The following is a 22,995-nucleotide window of genomic DNA, read 5'->3' on the forward strand; positions in this document are numbered from 1 at the left end:
GACTCAAACGGTTAAGGAAGAGGGCCAATTATTCTTCACAAGCATCACGGTTCCCGGCGAGATAATCGTGGATGGCTTTTGCAAAGTATGTTAGTATTCCCGATTCCATCATTTTCAGAAATCATATTCGAAACGCTACTGGAGTTGCCGTCGAGGAAGACAATTGAGCCGCACAATTTTCTGTCTAAACATTGAAAGTATTTTATTTTGCTAAAACTCATATATTGTATCTTTTTCCTATGAAGACATTAGATAATTCAGATTTTACGCAAAGAACAAATATTTTTTTTGTAAATTTTACATTGCAAAGATTTTCCGTCATCCACAAAATTTCTATCTTTTTCTATTACATCAAACCAACAAAAAACGTTTAGTTTTTCTTATTTTGGACATATCGTTAATTTTTTATATAAGAAACTCTTTTACTGCGGAATATTATAACCTGAAATGCTCCACGCAAGCCACATGCGGAATACTTATCCGCATAGTGTTGATCTGTCGATCTATCGGTCGATTACATAGTGTACAATTAAGTCGTTATTTTATTTCTTTATTTATTCCAAATAACAATTAAACATTTTCATTTTTTTGCAAATATACTGGTTATTGCAAATATTGAAATTTTTTTAATAATTTTTTAATTATAATAAACTTAAGTATTTGAAATCGAAAAGTGAAACAAAACATTGAGAATTACATGAATACTTTGCATGTATACTGACATATATATATATATATATATATATATATATATATATATATATATATATATATATATATTAACAACTTACGTCAATGGAGGAAGTGACTATTTAACCTTTTCGCTACGGACGCATTCTCCGGCACGCTACATCCGCTGAAAGAGCCGCCGCGCCCAAAGTGTGCACTTACGGAACAACTGTAATTGCCCGTCATACGTTCAATACCGCGGCATCTTACGTAGAGCGAGTGTAGTCGCTCGTAGAAAGGAAAGGATTAAAAAATTATCGCATAATACAATTAGAAAATATGTTCCGTGTTCATATCCATGTTCTCTGCCACATGTGAATCACTACCTGTATATTACTTAAATACGATTGTATCTAGTACGTAGCTGTTTTACAATTGCATAATACGTATGTTTTAATACCAAATCGGCTTCTTTTGGCCGGTATATACTGCTTAAAAGATAGTCTGCCCTTGTATAGTAAAAGACTTTCATTTATGCATAAATTTTGAAAAGGATGAAATGAGTTTTTAAACGATTTTTTAAGTCTGCTTGAAACGCTGTTAATTTTTTGCAAACGATCAGAAGACTTTTGATTATTATCAACAAAATGCAACATTTTCAATAAAACTAAATATCTATCTCTGCACTTAATTTCGCTAAAAATATCAATTTGTAAAAGTTTATCTCTAGACCAATACTCGTTAAGCCGTAATTTTTTGATTCTCGATATTAGTAGCGTACATGCGAGAGAACAGTACAGCTCGTCGACAGTTGTACCAATTTTAATGTTATGCATGTCATCATTTACTGTACATGCTTAATAGTTATTTGTCTTATCCACAATAAAGTCCTCAAGATCAGGTGAAAAAAATAATAAAACTAATATTGCAGAGGAAAAATTTATGTCCTGTCTGAAGTCCAGAATTGGAAGTATTAAAATTGTGAAATGTTAATTCAACATTCTCCATAGCCCATTGGATATTATTAAAAATAGTTGATGGCAAAGCATCTTCGATGTAATCATTTTCTGATTCTGACGTGCTAAGTACATTTTTCCGACGAATGCTGATTGCCTTCTTTCTAGTACAAATATTATTTATTGCAGTATCGCTATCGGAGTCTGATAATTTATCGTACATCTCATTGCTCTCGTTTTCGATGTAACAGTTTCCTCTCCACCTTTTATAATTCGTATTCATTATCTTTGAGATGTGAAAAATAAACGAAAAATATAATAAAATGCAATGATGTGAAAAATACAAAAAAATTAAACCACATACCGTGCAGATATTTCGAAAGTGTAAGCGAACCTAAACAAGCATATTGCCGAAATATTATTTTTATATTGCTATTCATTTTGTCAGTTTGAAATTTCACAGTGTAAAACAAGTGCAAAATGCTTGCGATGAATAACCATGGAGATATCATATTCATTCTGCTCACGAAGGTTCACGTGTGACTTAAGTCACCGTTCGTATACAGTGAACGTCAGGCGTTGGGTGACTTAAGTCACCGTTAGTAGCGAAAGGGTTAAGAAACAGAAAGTAAATATTCAACACTTTCGTTTTTTCTCATTGCTATGCAACCAAGAATATGTTCATCTTAAACATTAATGAATGTTGCCTATCCTAGTTGTATAAGATAGAAACAATTGCCAACCGTACATATGCGTTCATAGTCTACACCGATAGTTTTCATCGGATGCGTATGTATGTCCATATTCCAAAAGCCTTCACCGGACGCATATATGCGTCCATAACAGTCCAAGGATTAATATGTTAGAGATAATGAATTTGGCTTTGTTGTATAAAATGTTTTATTCGAATTCGTTTTCGTTTTTCTAATACTTATTTATCGTCCATCAGTAATCACATGTGTAGTCTGAAAAGTTTCCGACCTAACAAAGATACAAGACATTTTTTTCTTCAAATTTATTTTTATTTTTCTATATAGTCTCCTTGTAAGTCTACACACTTCTTCCAGCGATGCTCCTATCTCTTTAACCCATCCAAATAGTACTCGGCGTTATTCTCTGCGAAATAATTGTTTATAAAAATAATGAGTTCCTCATTTGACGAAAATCTTTTTTATCTAAGCGCAACTTTTAACTTAAGGAACATAAAAAAGTTACTTGTGGATAGATCTGGTGAGTAAAAAGAGTGGTCAAGTAGTTCAAATCTTAATTCGTGAATTTTTGTCATGACAAACGTTGAGAACAATGGAAAAATTTTTTCATTATGGTTTTCTATTATGACTACCGATAAAGATGCAGTGAATGCCGTTTTTGCGGGTGGTCAGTTCAGATTAAAAATAGGTAGCAAAAAAGGCATTGTTTGATGTCGTAATTATATGTGAAACTAGTTGCCTGAAGAAGTTGATTCAGATTAATTATATATTCACATTATGTTCTATTCTATAAATTTAAAGGAGTCCAGCACGGACTTTTGCAGAAAAGGTAATATCCTTGTGTAGGCATTTCGAACTAAAAAAAAGACATTATATATGATTTCAAGTATACACATGGCAAATATGGTTGAAGTCACAAGCCCAAGAACAAACAAGACTGTGAAAAAAACGGCCTGTGTTGTCGAATATAATAAGTACATGAAGGGCGTAGACCGTGCAGACCAATACTTACTCGTATTACTCAATTTTATTAAAAACAAAAAAGTGGACGAAGAAAGTCATGCTATATTTTATAAAAGCAGCCTTGTTTAATGCATACCAAATTTATGTAAAAAGTTCAAAAAGTCAGATTAGATTCAAAAAATTTCTGTTACATGTTATGAACATATGGTTGAACACGAAAATTGAAATGGAGGAACCAGAATCAGATATAACCAATATTTATATAATTTGCACGTATGGCACTAGCTATTCTTTTGGTCTAGGACCCTCTTCGATGTATACCCCAAGAGCTCCAAAGTGCGATCCGGTAGACAGGTTGTGTCCGGAAATGCGGAACCATAAACTTGTCCGCATCGTAGAAAGAGAGAAAATAAAAAACCCGCGAAGACCATGCAGAATATGCTCCACATAAAAAAAAAGAAGCTCAACTGCATTTATGTGCTCCTCATGTAGTGTTCCGCTGCACGTTGGACTGTGCTTTGAAAAATATCATACAAAATCAAAATACTAAACTAATTGTTTAAAAACCAGTACGCCGAGTAATTATTATATGATTTCATTTTTATTTTTTTTTATTTTTATATTTAGTTATTATATTTTGTATATTTATATAGTATAGTACATTATTATTATATTTTTGTTTATTATATCACTTTGTTTATTATATGATACATTTTGGTTATTAAATACTGTTAATCGATGAATTATGTGACAGTATATCGCCACCATGCCTTCCTCAAAAGCCTGCCAATTTGTCACAAAGCTGACAAAATGTACCGGCGGCAAGCGCAACTCTTTTTCCGAAACGTGCGGCAAAAAATCTATTGTCAACAGAAGTTATTTCTACTGAAAAGTAATCATATTTATTAATATATATAGATTCCAATATTGACATGAATAATGTGAGAAAGTATTTTTTTCGATTTACTTTTCAATGAATTGAACTATTGCTTTTTGAATTTTTCTATAGAATTGGATTACTACTGTTGAATTGCATGATCGAAACGTATAACGATTCTTTTTTATTTAATAATCGATAAAGATCAATCGATTAAATTTACTTGATAAGCACAAAGTTGCTTAGGTACAGCTAGAAAATAACACTTGAAACATTTCTTCATTGAAACTAGATGCCAATCACTTTTCTCAAGACTTCAGATTTGGGACCATAAAAACTCTATATACCTCCAAACTGTAATAATTATTTTATAATAGCTGTTATACAAAGTAAAAATAGACTCGAAATACCAACTTACAACTGTAACGACAGAACTTATAAAATTTTGTTGCATGTAATAGAACGGAAGAAAATCTGGACGAATTCTTTGGAATATTCTAACTTCTTCTGTAATTTAATAACTGTTAAATCGTTCAATTTTGTCTCATATTTCGGATGTACGGGATCTGTCAGATAACTATCCGACCTTGTGCTATAGCAGGAGAAATACCTAAGTTTGATTAATGGCAACGATATTCCTTTTAAAGTATTCCTCTTGGGAAGTTATAAACTTCTTCCAGTGATCCTTCTATTTTCGGAAACACTCCTTAGATTTAGATTTCCGAGCCGGTACTTTATGATGTAGTCAAACTGTTCAAGGACCAATAGCCAGCGTACTATTCGTACACACGTTTCTTTTTCTTCTTGTGAGCGTAAACGCTCAGCAATTTGTGACAATGTATTCCTAGCAGGTAAACCCTGAATTTTTGCAACGCTCTTATTATCGCAAGCGTCTCTAATTCATAACTCGCGTATTTATTCTCTGCTGATATCGTTCGTCCACTCACATAATATATCGGGTGGATCTTATCCATTTCTCCGTCTTTCTGCATAAGTATGACGATTTTCTCTTTCTCCGCGAAATTAAACTCTGCATCCTTTTTAAGCAGGCTCGTCAGCGTTTGAGCAATCTCGGAATACTTCGGAATGAACTTACGGTAATACCCTCTCAGGCCAAAAAAACTCTGTAACTTGTCGGGCCGTAGACAGAAACTCACACGCGGTTTTAACCTTTTTTCTGATAATTTGTCACGTATAATCTGTGTATCATTCATGAATGCATTGCCATATACTTTACGAATTGGATGGATGGTATTATCTAATATACTCTTTATATAATATACACGCGTTTATTGCTGTCAAATCTAAAATATTGGAAAAAACTTGAAGGGACCATCGGAAATTCCCTCCTTTCACACTATATTTTCGTGCCATCTGGTCAACGACGTCCACACTAAACTTTGTTTTATTATAAAAAGTAATGGTTTCTAGAACACGTTTATAATTGTCTTTTATTTGTACACCTGTAAGTTTGCTGCTTGGAAGGAGGACTTTTACGTTAGGTTTATTTTTATACAAAGTAAGTGTGCAGTTTTCTGATTTATATAAATATGAGGAAAACAAAGTCATCTTATCCTTTTTTCCTCGGCTGGTTTTGGCAGTTCTCTTTTGTTAGACCGAATGGTACCAACCAAGGTTGTTTTTTTTTTTGCAAGCAATTTTTTAGCTAGCGGAATGCTTGTAAAGAAATTGTCTGTCGTTATATTTCTGTCTTGTTGTATATACATAGATATGGTTCGGCTAATTTTAATGTTACAAACTCGATTTTGAGCATCGATTTCCATCTTTCCCCATATAAGGGAAACTATTCAAAATATATTTTGTTTGGACGTCAACTGCTAAGCAAAACTTAATGCCAAATTTATAAGGTTTATTCAGCATATATTGCATAAACCCGCATCGGGCTTTCGTTGAAAATAACTGTTCATCTATTGAGATATTTTCATATGGCTTATAACAACCATGGCTATTATATATCTGTTCCATATTTCGGATATCAGCGCAAATTTATCTGTTTGTAATCTTTCGGATCGTTGGTTTTTTTTTCAAAGCGTATGAATCTCAGAATTTCTGTAAATTTATCTCTGCTCATCGTGTTTGCGAAAAAAGCGGGTCCCCATTTTTTCGACCATAGAAAAGAAGCTTTCAATGTTCTCGCTTCATATGCATCCCGGCGCCCTACCCCTAGATCCATCTGCTTTCAGTTTTATCCACTATGTCCCGTCAAATACAATTTCAATTTCACCCATTACATTTTGTGATGTGTTTGGAATGCTCATCCGCGCATCCTCAGAGTCAGAACTAAAAAGAATACGCATCCTTTTCTTGTTACGACACACTTTCAAGAAGTTTTCCTTTTCACTATCCGAAGATCTTTCTATCTATCTCTCCACTTTTAATGCATTTAGAACTTTCACTCTCATCTTCACTTTGGCCTAATTCATATTGATCTTATTCGGAGCTATCGTCAGAATAATCTTCATTGATGTTGACAATTTTGTTCAATATTTTATTATATCTCTTGGATTTATTCATGATTCCTAAAAAAGGGGGATTGGTCAAAATAAAAACATACTGTGCCCAAATTCAATTACCCTATTGTAAATACTTACGATAAACGGAGAATGTCTACAATAAATGAAACTTTTGCACACTGTCTTTGAAAAACGTTCTTACTCTCTCAGTGTAACAATCATACTGAAGATCGCCTTTGCTGAAGATATACATTGTGTGCCAATCCCGTTTCTCTAACACCATCAACTGATTTACCAGAGTAAATTTTCATCGCCCATGTATATCCCGTGCTTGAGCATAATTGAAATAATTTGATTCCGTATTTGTGCGCTTTATTTGGTATATATTGTTTGAAGATGAGTCTTCCGCGCTACGGAATCAACGTTTCATCAATAACGATGTGTTCTCCAGGCGTGAATATTTTTTGATACTTTCCCACCAGTTTGTCGAATAGTGGGCGTATTTTTCCAAATCGATCGTTATGGGCAATGGACACATTATTGGCAAAATGAAAATTACTCAATAGTAACTCGAATCTATTTCGTGACATTATAGTACCCGGTAATTGAAAATTATACAGTGGGCTTTTCGACCAATAATTGGCAATGGGGTTTACTTTTATAACTCCCATATATAAAATCAGTTCCAAAAATTTTTTTATTTCTTCGGGATTAGTGGATTTCCACTTACGCATCCGTGAACACGATGTTAGGTCAGATTTATTTAACTTTTGTTCCACGTATCTATTTGTTTCTGATACAAGTAAGCCTATTATTTCGTCATCAATGAACAGCTCAAACACATCATATGGATTAACATCACCTGATAATTGCCTAATGAGGGCGCCCATTCCGGAAAAAGAAAATGACTTCTGCCGACCACTAAATTCATTCCATTCACCAAATTCAATTGTATTTTCCTCGGTATCATCAATTCTTCTTTCTTCATCAATGACCAATTCTTGCAAAATCTCGTCAATGGAATCTTCATTATATTCAGTACCACTACGATTGCACTGATCAATATTCGAATCGAAATCAGATGATGTAATTCTACTTACATTTCTATTTCTAGGAAATCTGATTTCTTCCTCATCGCTGCTATCTGAATTTATGTAAGCCTCGTAAAAGCTTTCTTGTTCACTGCTATTTGACTCTCTAACAAATAAGTTTTCCATTTTTCTTTTCGACATTTCAACGAATTAGGGTAGAAATTTTATGTTATATCGTTCGTTACTCGGCAAAGACTCAAATTGATCCTGTACAATAGCGAGATGAGAAATAAATGCGAAATAACGAAAATAAATGAACAAGCATGATACCATGGAAACAAACGAAGCAAGAGATTATTCTTGCAACAACCAGCGATTCACATTCTTAAAATATCGGTGGGAATACCCAGCAGAATACGTTTCGTACAGCGTTATGCGTGGCCTGAAGGAGATTTTACTGAAAACGCGTGTGGCAGTCAACGTGTTAAAAAACTAACTCTATCCTGTGTAAAATGTTCTTGGAATTTATCATCAATGTAATCGATAAAATTACTCACTTTTTGGATTCTTTGAATAAGAATATTTGGATTTCTGGAAATATTCTTATTCAAATGTAACATCCAAAATATTTGAAGAAATCTTTTCCTTCGAAATATATTTCCAAAAAATGGTATGTTTCTAGCATGTTCTTTAGTCCAATAACATTTCATATTAACAACTGGTATAGTACCCATGTTAAGGATTACGCCCAAAAAAGCTGTTAATTCTTCTTTCGTCACATCGACCCAGTTGTTCCATGTTGATCGATTAGATAAATTCTGCTGTTCTATTTTATTTTTAGCATATTTATTTGTTTCTAATACAATTTTTTTCAAGCAGTGTATCTGTGAAAAAGGGTCTAAAAAAGTCGATAGATTCCGTGTAATGAATAGGTACATTAGTTCAACAATTTTAGATCCCGTTGAAAAATTAATTTTTGATTGCGACTGATCTTTGTGCATAACGTTTCTCCAGGTAGTAAATTCATTTATACTACTGTTCTCATTTTCGTCATTTTCTTCTACTTCACTGTCGCTGGATATTACTATTTGTCTCATTCGTCGTTTTAATGGAACTATATTACTATCAGAATCAGTATTAACGTCACTTTCTATATGAGAGTCAGTATTCAAGGAATCAAAAAAAAACTCTTCATCGCTATTTACAGTTTCATGATACACTTCTTCCGGTAAGTTTCTTTTTGCCATTTTGGATTATTATTTCTAAAATATCTTAAGAAGCGAGAATGGCTAATTACAGTAATTACAGTTGAACACAATTTGTGAAATAGTATTTGGAATTCTACGAAGTATATTCAAAGCTTGTCGATTTCTTTACACTCGAGAGGCGTCTGATTGCCACAGCGTTTTACATGGTGAGTAAGAGGTGATATCATTTGTTTAAACTGAGTTTTTTTTCCTAACAATTGAAATAAGCACCATATTGGTTCGTAAATAGGTTCTTTAGACATTCAGTTTCGTTTAGAGAAAATATAAATTGATACATGGATGAATACAATGTAAGATTAGTATGGTTCTTTGCTGTGGTGGCTGAGAGCAGACATACGACAGGAACGGTAAGAAAGCTTTGGTGGCTGATACGACTGCAAAGACTTAAACCACATTTAGACAAGATGCTCTTCTTTTGACAAGAAATACGTAAGTTGAGGTAACTCATAACTGTTTCTTGAGTAATATTACAATATTTGCGTTATAGTTATTGAATCATGCATTGAATATTCCAACGCTTTTTAATAATCTTGTAATAATCTTGGGGAACGAACAGTAAATTATTTTTTTTTAATGGCATTTCTACCACGCCAAAATCTCTATCATTTGGTAAAAACTAATGTCCTGATATTAAACATTTGTGATCTATGATTTCCACATTATTTTCCAAAGTTCGAACAATTTTTAACCACATTAAAGCTACTTTAATGTTTCTATTTTGCCCGGCGTACATGTCACTGTAAGCTATAATGTGTCTTTCACTTCTTCAATTTTTAACATGTTTTAGGATGCATGAAACAATTTCTTGAGCACCTTTAGATGCAATAGTTTCATCTCAAACGTACATGTAAACATTATTATATATAGTAATTATATATTATATGAAAATTGTGAATACCCAAATTTAGAACATACATATTGCGTTTGTAATATGCTACTGGGGTAGTCAATTTGGGATACGGTAATGTTTTTTGCAGGTCGAATGAGAAAGCGTAATAATAATCTAAATTACGTGATACTTGCTCCTGATCTTATTTTAGTGAATTCCTAGCTGATTCTGCTAGTCTTAAATGGACATCGTGTTCTTCTGTAAGTTTATTCTTTTCTTCATCATCATTCGATGCTTTAATTTTGATGTTTAATAAGTCGCATTTTTGATATATATCTTTGCGCGGTTCGTGGAAATGTAAATCAAAATCTTTTTTAAATATTTTTCTGTAAGTCCACTCATTAACGGCTTTTATTTTATTTTCCTCGCAATGAAGCTCGTATAAATTAAACATTTTCCTAAGAATTAGATCAGGATGTAGAAATCTTCTATTAGGATTATGAGATCTGGTATAATGGGATTCAAATTTAGGAAAAGTTTTAATATGGTTTTGAACGTGCTTTTTCCCTTCCTCAGATAATTTTCTTGATGATCCAACCATCATTAAATACTAATTAATTAAAATTACCTTCATCACTGCCTTCAGACATTATCAATAGTAAATATCTTGATTTAAGTATAAATGGAGTTAGGCCACTTTCAAACTACACGGTTCAATTATTGAACTAACTCTGAAAACTTATGTGTCAAGAATTATCGTATTTGCTCGGAATATAAGTAACCTGAAATGTTTTACTGATAAATAACATGAAGTTGTACATGTAACCATGGCAACCGAAAAAAATTGACAAATAGAGTTAGGCCACTTTCAAAATAAACGGGTCATATGCAAATTTTGGTTAGTGTTGAAGTCGTATATGTGTAAGCGCAGTTTCTCAGGTAACAGTTCGTTACTCCTATTCTCAACTGCCCGGATTGATGACAGCAGTTTGTTTTCCTGATTGGTAGTGTAAAAGGTGTAAATTTGCTAAACGTACTCGAGTGCTATTTCCCCACCTGTTGTAGTAAAAACCGTTGCGATTCGGTATTACCGACCTGTTCCTATTCGTAGGAACCTTAATTGTATTTGATGTGATGCTGCATATTATTATGTAACTGCTGCTGTTGTTGCTGTAATTGAACATCAAGTAATTGTTTTTGGGTTTGTTGCTGACTTATTTGTAGATCGTTGATCTCTTGCTGACAGATTTTTAGAGTAATCTTGATCTCGTGTAGCTGCTGCTCTATTTGAGTTAGATATGTTGCCTGTGACAGTTCTCGATTATGTACCGCGTATACCGAGTCATTTCCCATGTTGAGTACGAGTCGGTCTGTGATTTCCGCTATGTTGTTGAGATCGTTGAGGTTGAATAAAACCAGGAGATATGAACGTACCCAGATTGGAAAACGCTCTTTCCATAACTGGTATAAAGCTTCCTCCTCCATTGCACCTCTAGCAAGGTTGCGCATCTTACGAAGAAATTGGAATTTTTGTCGCCAAGTGTCATTTCTTTGAGTAATTTATACAGTTGGATATATCTTAAATCAGAAAATCGAATGAAAATAGCGTTTTTGATTGTTTGATACTTATCTTGTGATAGTGGTGCGTTGATGATGTCCCAAAGTTGCTTGAAGATGTTGAATAGAAGTGCCTTGAGTATCTGGCTATACTTCTAGTTATCACTGGTAATACAATTGGGGATGAAATCTGCTTCTGCAATGGCAAATCACATTCCTGGAGAATCCGTGGCAAATTGGGATAGGTTGAGATTAACCGTGAAGATATGTTGCGTACGTTGACGTTCCCATTCTGTGGCTGGAGCGTTGATTTTCGCCGGAGCCTCCGCTGGCAAGGTTGATCAGTTGTTGGTGCGTGGATTGATTTCTGCTAGAAAATTTGGCCAATGAATTGTTGCCTGTTGTTTTGTTATTTAACAGAGCATTGTTGAGGTTTTTGTCATAACACGAAAGAATAACTCCTGGGAGTCGCCTAGAGATGTTCTTTCGTGTAATAACATTGTGTGAGTTTTTTTAGCCGGAATTCTCAGCAAGTGTTATTATGTGATCATTTTCACGGCTTTTTTTTTATTTTTTTAAGATGGCTGACAGCGTCATTTTGTGAACGAGTAAATTTTTTTAACACGAATTAACCATTTGGTATCACGTCAGGGTCACCAATTGTGGTTTCGAGGGTTCTTACCACTAAATAAATAAAATCAGATGACTAATCAGCAATATATAAATGTTTATCCTCTTCTAATTAATTATTATTATTAGTTTTATTATTAATTTATTAATATTTTAATTAATTAAAATTTAATTAACAGTACAGGATTGCTCTGTGGCGTTATTTCTATGCGATATCTAATTATTAAATCTGTTGTTTTTTGAGAGGTGGACTGTAGATCGGTACTTCGGTCGACGTGTTTGCCTTCGATAACTGTGGAGACGTGACCAAGCTGACCGATCCGCCACATTAGACTAGACGTGATGCCATCTATTGGCGAAGTGGGCGTCGAGATGTGACGTATGCGCATTTATGGAAGAAGAGAGTTCTCGTAATGACGTTGTAAAGGGGATTTACGTAGGTTGGTCGTAGATTGCGGAGCGGCGCACGTAATTCCATAACCATGGGTTTTTCCTTTCGCTACTGGCTTAGGATGATGCAAGCATATGGATAGCTATTGGGTATCACTCTTTTACATGGAGTGAACGTAAAGTTTTTATAATACATAGGGTGTACGTAAAGCTACATATACATATTATAATATTTATAATAAAGAAGATTTCCAGTACATTAGGCTCGAATTATGCGCAAAGAACGATTAATAATAAATGAATACAATGTCTTCATATGTGTATTTGATAAAAAGAATCCCCAAAATAGTTTAATAGAATGATCGATTATAATAATTAATTATAAAATAGAACGATAGATATAAATGGTTAATAAAACGGCTCCCCATATGACAGGCACAAGGTTAACAATTACGCTCGTTAATTATATAAAGTGTGAGAGTAGCACTAGACATAATACATGCAATTACACCTTGATCCATAGGATGTCTTAATGATATTATATTAGGCAGCAGAAAGAAGACTTAGAAACTCATCTTTTTCATTTAAGATATCACAAAATGCATAGCTTGTTGCGTTATCTATCAACAATAAAATTTTCTCTCGCTTGCCGGTTTTTAATTATTATTCTTTTACTGGTAACACAAAAATCGTTGAAAACCACTCAATAAAAATGTTAGAATTCATCCAAGCATTTTTTGAGACATATATGTAATAGACATAGTACTTAAATTTACATCCTTGAAACATCGAAGTCTGGACGTTCGCACAGACAAGAGCCATGATTCGATCTTTACCGACTTTATGACACTGTGCTGAACGTTCATGTTGACATACCAAAGTTCTTTCAAGTCTTTCGCGAAAATGATTTCTATAACAAACCAGTTTCATCTGCATTATACACATTTTCCAGCAGTTAATTTTCTTTCCTTAGTAATTCTATAAACTCGTTTTTAAAGATTTCAGCTGCAGATTTATTCGACGATAGTTTTTCGCGACATACACAGTCCACGAATACCACGGATAATGTGATTTGAAATTTGCTAACCAATCCGATGATGCTTTGAAATTACAATCTCCATTCACTTTTTGATTATACCCTAAAGCTTTTCTACATACGATAGGCCCCGATATAAATTCTCCTCTGTCTCTCTTTTGACAAAACCATTCATACATAGCCATGTCAAGAATTTTGTTATTAGGTTGGAAACTATGAAACGGGCGTTGAATGAAAATAAAAAACGAAAAACGCTATTTTTCATATTATTTATTATATTCAATTGAAATAATTTCCATTGGCATCTACGACTTTTTGCCAACGACTTTTTGGGCAAATCATATATGCCTTTTTGAAAAAAATCTTTATTTTTAGAGTTAATAAATAATTCAAAGTCTTTTATAATATCATTTTGGTTATTGTATTTTTTTTCTCTTAAAAATAATTCATAATTACAAAAAAGGTAATAATCGGGTGAATATGGAGAATGTGGTAAAATTTCATATTGTAGAGAAGTTAATTTGTCAACAGTAATTGAAGCTTTATGTGGTCGTACGTTATCATGCAGTAATATTGCACCGTGCCGATTGAGCAATGCTGATTGTTTTTTCATAAGTTTCTCATGCATGACATCAATTTCACGACAATAAGACATCGCTGTTATAGTTTCGCCTGGTTGTAGAAAGGAATAATGGATCACTCCTTGGGCATTCCACCATATGGTGACCATAATTTTTTTTTTATGAAATTTCGGTTTCGGGGTGTGTCCTGGGGGTGTATTCTTATCTATCTATTGGCTTGATCGTTTTCGATTATCATACAAAATCCGATTTTCATCACAAGTGATGATTTGATGTAAAAATAGCAATCGTGTATTGCAAAGCAACAAAGATGCGCACTTGCTTTTGCGGTCGATCATCTGCAGTTGCGTCAATTCGTGCGGCACATATGAGTCCAATTTTTTGACTTCATTTATTGCACGTAAATGTTTTAACACAGCTGTATGACTAGTTTAGACCCAAGTGTTCGACTAGTTATGTGTGGATCGGATTCCACAGTCGTCCTTAATTCCTCGTTATCAATATGGGTCGGTGGTCTTCCTCGAGGCTCATTGACGATACTCAAATTGCCAGAACGAAATTTTTGGAACCAATATCGAGCATTTTTTTCATTGGTGGATCTATCTCCGAATGCCTGATTAATATTTCTTAAAGCTTGAGTTGCGGTATGATTTAATTTAAACTTGTACAAGAAGAGTAGATGTAAATCGCGTTTTGTTTCCATCTGGTTTAGGATAAAAATAAAATAAAAATGGGATACAAACACGAAAAAATTTTACAAAATGAGTAAGAAGAATACCTTTAAGCTTTATAAATTAAAATATCGAGCGCACGTTACAATGTATCTCTCTCAGTCGCAGCTGAACACAGACTAAACAAAAAACGCCCGTTTCATAGTTTCCAACCTAATATTAGCAGATTTCATACTTTTTTTATGCACTGTAATGAATTCACTATGAAACTTTAGTGTGAAACTTTATTGCAATTCAGAATTTCACACTTTCGTCTTTTAATGTCATAAAATGTTGATTTTCTAATTCCACAAGATGCTACATTTCAATTATTATTTCACCACTATTTAATCAAGTTAGTATTTCACGTTTCGTTTGAATTGGTAAAACGATACGCTTACGTTTGAGCATACTGATTTATAGAGTAAAGATCAATTGACAATGATGTGTTAATATTCTAGCTTATTTCTGACTGCCACATGTGGTCAATATTGATCCGGTTAACCGATGTTCTACTGTATCTTAGTTTGAAAAACGAATGCATTTTTGCAGAAACATAATATTTACTGATTTTCATTCGTAATAATTCACACACAATCTAGATGTTTTCTATATTCCATGAATATTACAAACATATTTTGAACATTTATTACATGTTTCTTTATACTTATTATCATTACATATACAAATGTAACATCTAGTACGTTTTCGGAAATTTATATCATATTCTCTGTTTCTTTTCAATTTTCTGCCTCTCCTTTCAATGACTACTGTTATATGCTTATGCAATAAAATTTCTTATGTTTCAAATGTTGTATCACTTCTTTCAATAATCTCATCTAGTAATTACCTGACTAATTTTTCTAAAAAAATCTTTTTTCTTATTTTCATCAAGTAGCCACTTTCGCATATAAGTTATTTTTTATCCATATAACACGTACATTATAAGTAATCTATCGGAAAGATCGAAGATGCTCAAAGATGTGAATAACAATTGTTTAAGAAACAAATCGAGATTTATACAGTGAGATTAGAAGATATATATAACAAATTTGATTCCAGTGATCAAATGCCAACATATTCCGAGGTTTTGGTATCATCTTGGTATTTGTTTTAATATGTAAGAAATTTATTATAAGATCAAATAAGATATATTAGAAGATAGAAATAGATCAGCAAGATATCAATAGATCAAGATGAGTAAAAAATAGGTATTAAGAACTATCAAACGTTTACGTTAGTTCACCCTAAGTCATCCACCCTAACGACTTGTTATATTCTGATTTTTACGTCTCTCGAATGTCTTCTCGACATAGATAGTTACCATGGTTTTTATTTTATATTTTTTGACGTTCACTTTGGCAACCAACAAACACGACAAAGCCATACGCATATACAACCTCGGTAGCTCGCTTACCTTACAAACATTAAACATTGCTATTAGGTAAATCTTTGTAATACCGATGTTACGTAAAAATCTTTGTAATAGGATTATTATATGTAATTTTAATTATTCTCGACTTTCAAAAATGTATGTTTTGTGGTTAGTAACAATACTTTTATTTTTGGTTTACTCTGGTAAGAAGTGAGAATGCAGTGGTCTTATTTATAATGCAGTGAGGTAAACATGGTTATTTTATATTTACATTATTTTGCTGTTTCCGGTATTCTCTTTTGTTCGCACGGATGGTTATAACCAAAGTTGTTTTTGTGTAAGTAATTTTTTTGGAAGTTTATGATACTAGTGAAAAAAGTTATGTATAGTTATATTCTATCTCAGCTCATATGGTTCGGCTAATTTAAAGACTACAGATTCCCTCAAAGATATCGAAGAATTTTTATCTTTATTCAAATATGAAAAACTATTTATAATGTACATATTTTAGTTTAATATTGGCTGCTATCAAAATTTTATGCCTAATTTATGTAACTTATACATTATGTAAAACGACATCGAGTTTTCATAGGAAACAATTATTTATCAATTGAAATATTTTCATATGGCTTCTAAGCTTGATATGGTTATAACATGCTTGACTATTGTCTATAAATTTACTCCATGTTTCGAATATTAAAACAAACTTATCTGTACGTGAATGTTTATATCGTTATGTTTTTTTATCAAAATGTATGAATCTAAAAATGCCCATAAATTTATCTCTGAGTATTGCATTTGCAAAAAAAAGTAAGCCCCATTTCTTGAACTATAAATACGAAACTTTCAATGATCTTACTTGATATGCTCCCCGAATATACAAAATTGCTACAAAAACATACAATTGACCAGTTGAAATTGTCTAATCCCTTTTCAAAATTCGACGCGCTTGCAATTTTTTATATTTTGAATCATGTTTCCATTGATTATCAATCAGAATTGGTTACTTACATGACCTAACATAATATTTTTTGTCGCAATAGATCCTACAACGTCACTGAATTTGGTCATCTGCCACTAGATCCGCCTATTTGCAATTTTTTACAATTAACTATCAAATTAGCCGACTCGTCAATTTGACGGTATCCGTAGAAATAGATATACATCATACAAAATTTTGAAATTACACAGCTGAGAATATATAGATATATAGATTTGAGTATATAGGATGTTCAAAAATTCTGTATTTCAATATTTACATTCAATATTTATGCAATGCATAAAAGACACTATACTGAATAAAAAGTCTTAGTAAATATAAGTCGAAAAATTAACCGTTTCTGAAATTTTTGTATGTTATTATTATGATTGACTTACTATTGGCTTTTCGATTTACAGAAGGAGTTTTACATGTTCTCCTTCCATTTCACTTGGCATCTTCTTCTCATAGAATCACGAACCTTTTCGAATGATCTCTGTCGGATCATTTCACAAGCATTGCAGATTTGGTTTCGTAATTCTTCTAAGTTATTTATCGACGAAGAATACACTTTGCTTTTCAAATATCCCCGAAAAAAGAAATCAAAGGCTTGAAATCGGGAGATCCAGGAGCCCACAAAACTGATCCAACACGTCCAATCCACCTTTAATTGAACACCATGTTTAAATACTTTCTCACATCACGCATAAAATGAGATGAAGCCATCATGCAAGTAACACACCAATAATGTGTTTGCCAAAGGCATATCGTCCAAGTACTGAGGTAATGTATTAATCAAGAAATTGAGATAAGCCAACTTGGGAGTATTACAAGACCAATAAAGTGATTTTCTATAATACCCATCTAAACATTTAACGAAAAACGGTATTGGTGATTTGTCTGAATAAATACCTAAGTATAAATTCTTTTCTGTCTATACATGATTATTATGGAAATTTATAATTCTATTTTGTGTAAATGAAGCTCCATTGGTAAATAAAATCCAAGAAAGAAAATTCAGATTCGAAACACTCTTTACGAGTAGCCACTGTGAAAATTCTATTCTTGATAGTTCAGCGAAATGAGTACTTATATTCGTTAGATATGGTATGGATAGAATAACTGCTCATGGCGCATTCTCTAAACGAGAGTAGTATCGATTCCTTCGATATCGAATATTCTTTTTACGCTCGTTTCGGGATTTTCTTCTATAATCTTTAAAATGTAATTCTCCGTATTGAGCATCAATATAAACCTAGGTCTGCTAGAGTTTCAATTAGCATGACTATACATAAAATGCATATTTACCATTTCTTCATTAGAGTAATAAGCTGACATTTTAAATATGATGTTTTGTAACTGTATAATACTAAATTGTCGATGTAATCTTAGAAATTGAATGGAGACATTCAGAACGCGGTTTATAAATACTAAGGAAAGCATCGCACGCATTGATAGAACCCAATAAGGGGTTCAATTATTTATATTTTTTTTAATGGTTACAATAATATCGTGCGGATTTTGATATAATTACCGATAATCATTAAATAACATATAATAGTATTGCAAATTTTATGGGTATGTTTAGTATATTAGAAATTGATTCCGGATCATTTGACTCGTTACGAAGTAAATATTGTTTTTTCAGAAGGAATTGTTAATTTATTGTAAGAAATAATGTAGAACATAACTTTTAAGTAATAATAAAATAACCAATCATATATTTTCATTTTTATATGTATTATAAACAAGATATAAATATAACAGAACATAACATAAGCAGAAGATTATAGAGGCAGCGTTTACTTCATTTAAAAGTAAATAAAGAATGTTTTTGTTATCTTAATTGCATTTTTTGCAAATGATAGGTTTCTTCTTTATCCAGTTATCGTAGACATATTTTTTACAAATCACGCAAAATTTAGTTGTTTTATTATCTTTGCAAAATCGTATCTGGCATATTTTCCGCGAATGCGAAATATTACATTGGCCTTCATGTTTCTTATACGTATTTTTTTTCTTTTTGAAGAAATTCGGCATTTTTTTGCTCGAAAGAGTTTGCCGGGATAGACTTCGGCAAACTCTTCTGCTAATTATAATAGAATTTGTTATCTTGATATATTTTGTCTACTTGTTTCCTTATAAAGGATTCATTGATACCGGCCATATCAAGTATGTTGAAAAAAACTGGCACAGACCAATCTAGGATTTAAATTTGACACTAACCATTGATCGGTAACATCGACGCTGACTTTGATTTTATTATAATACGCAACTGTCTTGGATATTCACTTTCTATCGTTATTGATTTTTACACGTTTATGCTTCGAACTTTTTATTATAACTTTTTGCTTGGTTTGGATTTATACATTTTTAGAGTACAATTATTTTATTTATCAATTATTATCGAGAAATGTTCCATTTTGTCTTTTATTGATTTCGACAGTTCAGACAATTCTCTTCTGTTACTCCGAATAGTTCTAACTAATGTTGTTTGTTTTATTAACAATTTTGTCACCAATAATGCACTCGTGAAAAAGTTGTCTGTCGTAATACGTCTCCAACATTGAGTAAATGGTTCGACCAGTTTGAGAACAACAAATTCACCGAGTGGTATTGGGTAGGATTCGAAAAAATATTTGTATTTTTTTATTGTTATTTGATACCTTGGTCAATCTATTATTGAGATGTCATGATTATTAAGAATGACATTGATTGTAGTCGCTTGTATTTTGTGTCTTTGATAAGAGTTTATTTCTGAGTGTTTAGTATTACTTTTGATAAATATTCCTAAACCATCATCGGATGCGGAATACTGTAATACTATACTTTGCTATAATTCGTGAGAATGATCTCTGAACTTCTTGTTCAATAAATATCAGAAGTATCTACATTATACAAAATATAAAATGCTGCAAGAGAGAATCATAAACTTATATCTGTCCAAAATTTCACCTCAGCAGGTTAAATATGTATAGCTGCATGTATAACAGTTATTTAAAAAAAAAAGATAAAAGAAAAACAAAAAGTCTGGATGAGAAATTGGATATTAAAAAAATGTGAGCTCGGTATTCATTTTCATTGCTATTAAATTTCTTCTTTTTATATCCCAAAAAGGAAAAGAAAAATCTTCCTATCACAAAATCAATCTAAATATTTCTTTCCTTTGCTCAGTACTTTTTCTCCATCATCTTTGATCGATGAAATCTCATAAAATATCTCGAATTCCGTTGGAAGTTGAAGATTGCTGTCCCAAAAAAAGAAAATAAGAGTTGACATATATTTTTTCATTATGTGAAAGCTGTTATGGCAAATTAGTTTAATTTTCCGGCCATTATTCCAGATGTGTTTACATGAAAATCGCTCTTGCAAAAAATGTCGCAAATTACTTTGTAATGTATCCACATCTTAACAAATGAAAAAATTTTATTAGAAGTAAATATATTTATATTTGCACCATTTATAGAAACAATATCATTCAGATTGATATTATATTCGTGAAAAACATTCGATCCTACACTTTTTAATGCTACCAAGTTTTATGGCGACCAAATAATTCTTTTACATTTAATATTTGCAATACAATATTGAGACCTTCGTCAAGAAATTATATATTAGTCCTTCAAAATGAAAGATTTATTCATATTACAGCATCTATATTTAGACATACCTTTCCACTTATCTTACAGCGTACTTTTATCATCCATTAGAGAAAATAATCTATCGTGATAGATTTAATTTTACCCATGCTTCCGTCAATTTTTCTTCGTTAATTTTATTCTTTTTTCTGCTTAAGCTCTTCAAGTTTTCTTTTATAATATTTTTTCTCTAATTACCCTTTTGTAAATTCATTCAGGTAAATATCATTTAAATACATTTTTGAATTCATTGATATAATAGAATAAATACTAAAAAATATGGTAATTAGAATATAGAAATAATTTTGTAAATAAGTATAACATAAACATAATCATAGAATATTTTAATAAATAGAAAATAAATGAAACTTGTAATTAAACTGGTTTCCTGAGAACACTATTCATCACGAAATACTGCTAAATACTGAACCCTTCTATAATATCAGTACAATCGTAGTTAGTTTATTTATATTTATCATTTGTATGAGGTCTTCCAGGCATAATTTCATAATTTTATTTACATGATTTTACTACAATATATTTTTACATGATAGCAATAGATTCTGAGCAGGAGTGATCTTTTGATGCCATATCAATGATGCCATTGCTATTTTTAATTCCTCTGATAACATTATTCTTATTATGTACGCTTTTTAGATAAAACTCCTGTCATCAGAAAAAGCTGTCGCTAAAGAGGATAGAGGCTCCTGTCAGAAAAGTAAATAATAATTATTTATTGGCTTAAAGATAATTGGTTCTGACTCAAAAATCTTTTTGCAAGGAGGGCACCAAGTTTGAAAAGGCTAATTTGGCATCACTAAGATTCTCTTAGTATTCTCACTTGAGATTTTTCTCAAGATTTTTGGGATGAAGACAAAAGACGGGAAGGCATAAAAGAACCATAAGCTCCAGTTGATAGTGAAATGCGTCAGTTGTCATCGCACCCGGATCTTTCTTCCACGAAATATACTTATTGCACTTTGTGTTTACGAATAAGTCTATTTCCGGATTACTTAATTTACTACAGGTTTTATTAAATGCTTCCTAATTTAACTTGTATTCGGTTTCTGGTCTCCTAGATTCAAAATCCGCAATCTAACTTTCTTTGGATTGAATATACGAGGCAAATATCCAGATATTTCTTTCCTCATACTATTTCCAGATTGCTTTTGCTGTATTGTTTAGTTTTTTAAATTGAGTACTTCCCATGCGATTAATATAGGCAATCGCTGTTATATTATTAACTCTTTGCACTCGAGGCCTTTTTTGCTTGCGCGAACCAGCAACTCGAGATAATTTCGGCCAAATTAGGGAAACATTTTACAAGTATTTTAAAATTATTTATAAAAAAACAAACGTATACAAATAATAAAATTTCACCAATTTATTTATTTTTATATCGAAAACAATAAAATTTGATAAATATTACACTCTGTAATTAGTTTTCGTGTGATATTTCGTAAAACAATGCTCAAGATGCATCCTAGGTTTACCAGGACACGTATCACAGTAATACGTTACTTCCCGCCTATCTCCAGGCATGTTACGGTCAGAGCAAACCTTGCAGTCCCTTTTTGGCCCTTTTACTACTATGTGAAGCTTCTCATTTAGTCGAGTTTCATCGGAATGCGACGTAGACGCTTGCTCACGATGCTGGTAATATGATCCTCTCAATTGCTCGACAAGTGTTTTTAGAAATCGCAAATTACTGAGTGGCTTTTCCCCTTTTTTGGTCTTTTCTAGTTTATACAGAATGTAAGAATCGATCAGGCAAATTTCCATGCCCCAAAAAAAAGCTTACGCCACCATTTAAGCGATTTTCGCAGAAAATACGTTTATGGGCCGATCAACACCATCCATATATTTTATATAATTCAATACAATATTGGATTTCTTGGGCATTATTTCCACATCACCTCGTGTAATCCTTTTAATCGTTGACATTCCTGTGTCATCTCTCGTAATCAAACAAATGACATACTCACTGCCAAGATTATTTCAAGCGAATGCTATACTGAGACTAACTAAACTGAGCTAAGATTTGACTAAAAATGTACGAAAATTATAAAAATTGGTACGAAAGTATTTTTGAGAGAAATATCTTATCACACATCGTGAATAAGCAGATCAAGTTACAAAAGACCGTAGCAACGTCGCTTGAGTTAACACTTCAAATCTGCCGGGCGCCGTATCGGCGCCGCTCGAGTTGACATTTCAAATCAGCCGGGCGCCATATTGGCGCCGCTCGAGTGCAAAGGGTTAATCCGTAGGAGAATATCGCAATTTCGTCTATTATTTACAAAACATTTTAATCCAAAAAAT

At 32.4% G+C, this 22,995-nt stretch overlaps 2 protein-coding genes and 1 pseudogene across 4 annotated transcripts in view; 1 reads left to right on the forward strand and 2 right to left on the reverse strand.

Moving 5' to 3' along the window:
* Nucleotides 1-6,710, reverse strand: part of LOC124953084 — a 43,059-nt pseudogene extending 36,349 nt beyond the window's left edge.
* Nucleotides 1-22,995, forward strand: part of LOC124952768 (glutathione hydrolase 1 proenzyme-like) — a 149,703-nt gene that overhangs the window by 88,329 nt on the left and 38,379 nt on the right. The gene's annotated exons all lie outside the window — the stretch shown is intronic.
* Nucleotides 6,868-7,881, reverse strand: LOC124953085 (piggyBac transposable element-derived protein 4-like). The gene is made up of 2 exons (XM_047503976.1): nt 7,129-7,881; nt 6,868-7,059 (listed from the first exon to the last, which is right to left on the reverse strand). Exons 1-2 carry the CDS (start codon nt 7,879-7,881, stop codon nt 6,868-6,870), a joined length of 945 nt encoding a protein of 314 aa, XP_047359932.1.

Source organism: Vespa velutina, chromosome 11 (genome assembly GCF_912470025.1).
Source record: "Vespa velutina chromosome 11, iVesVel2.1, whole genome shotgun sequence".
In the NCBI taxonomy this organism is placed as follows: domain Eukaryota; kingdom Metazoa; phylum Arthropoda; class Insecta; order Hymenoptera; family Vespidae; genus Vespa; species Vespa velutina.

What these genes read in the sequence shown, in the direction of transcription:
- LOC124953085 (XM_047503976.1), bottom strand. Translation starts at nt 7,881, where the DNA reads ATGTCGAAAAGAAAAATGGAAAACTTATTTGTTAGAGAGTCAAATAGC. An exon ending in GCCCACTATTCGACAAACTG is followed by an intron (nt 7,060 to 7,128) that starts GTGGGAAAGTAT and finishes TTGATTCCGTAG; the next exon opens with CGCGGAAGACTCATCTTCAA.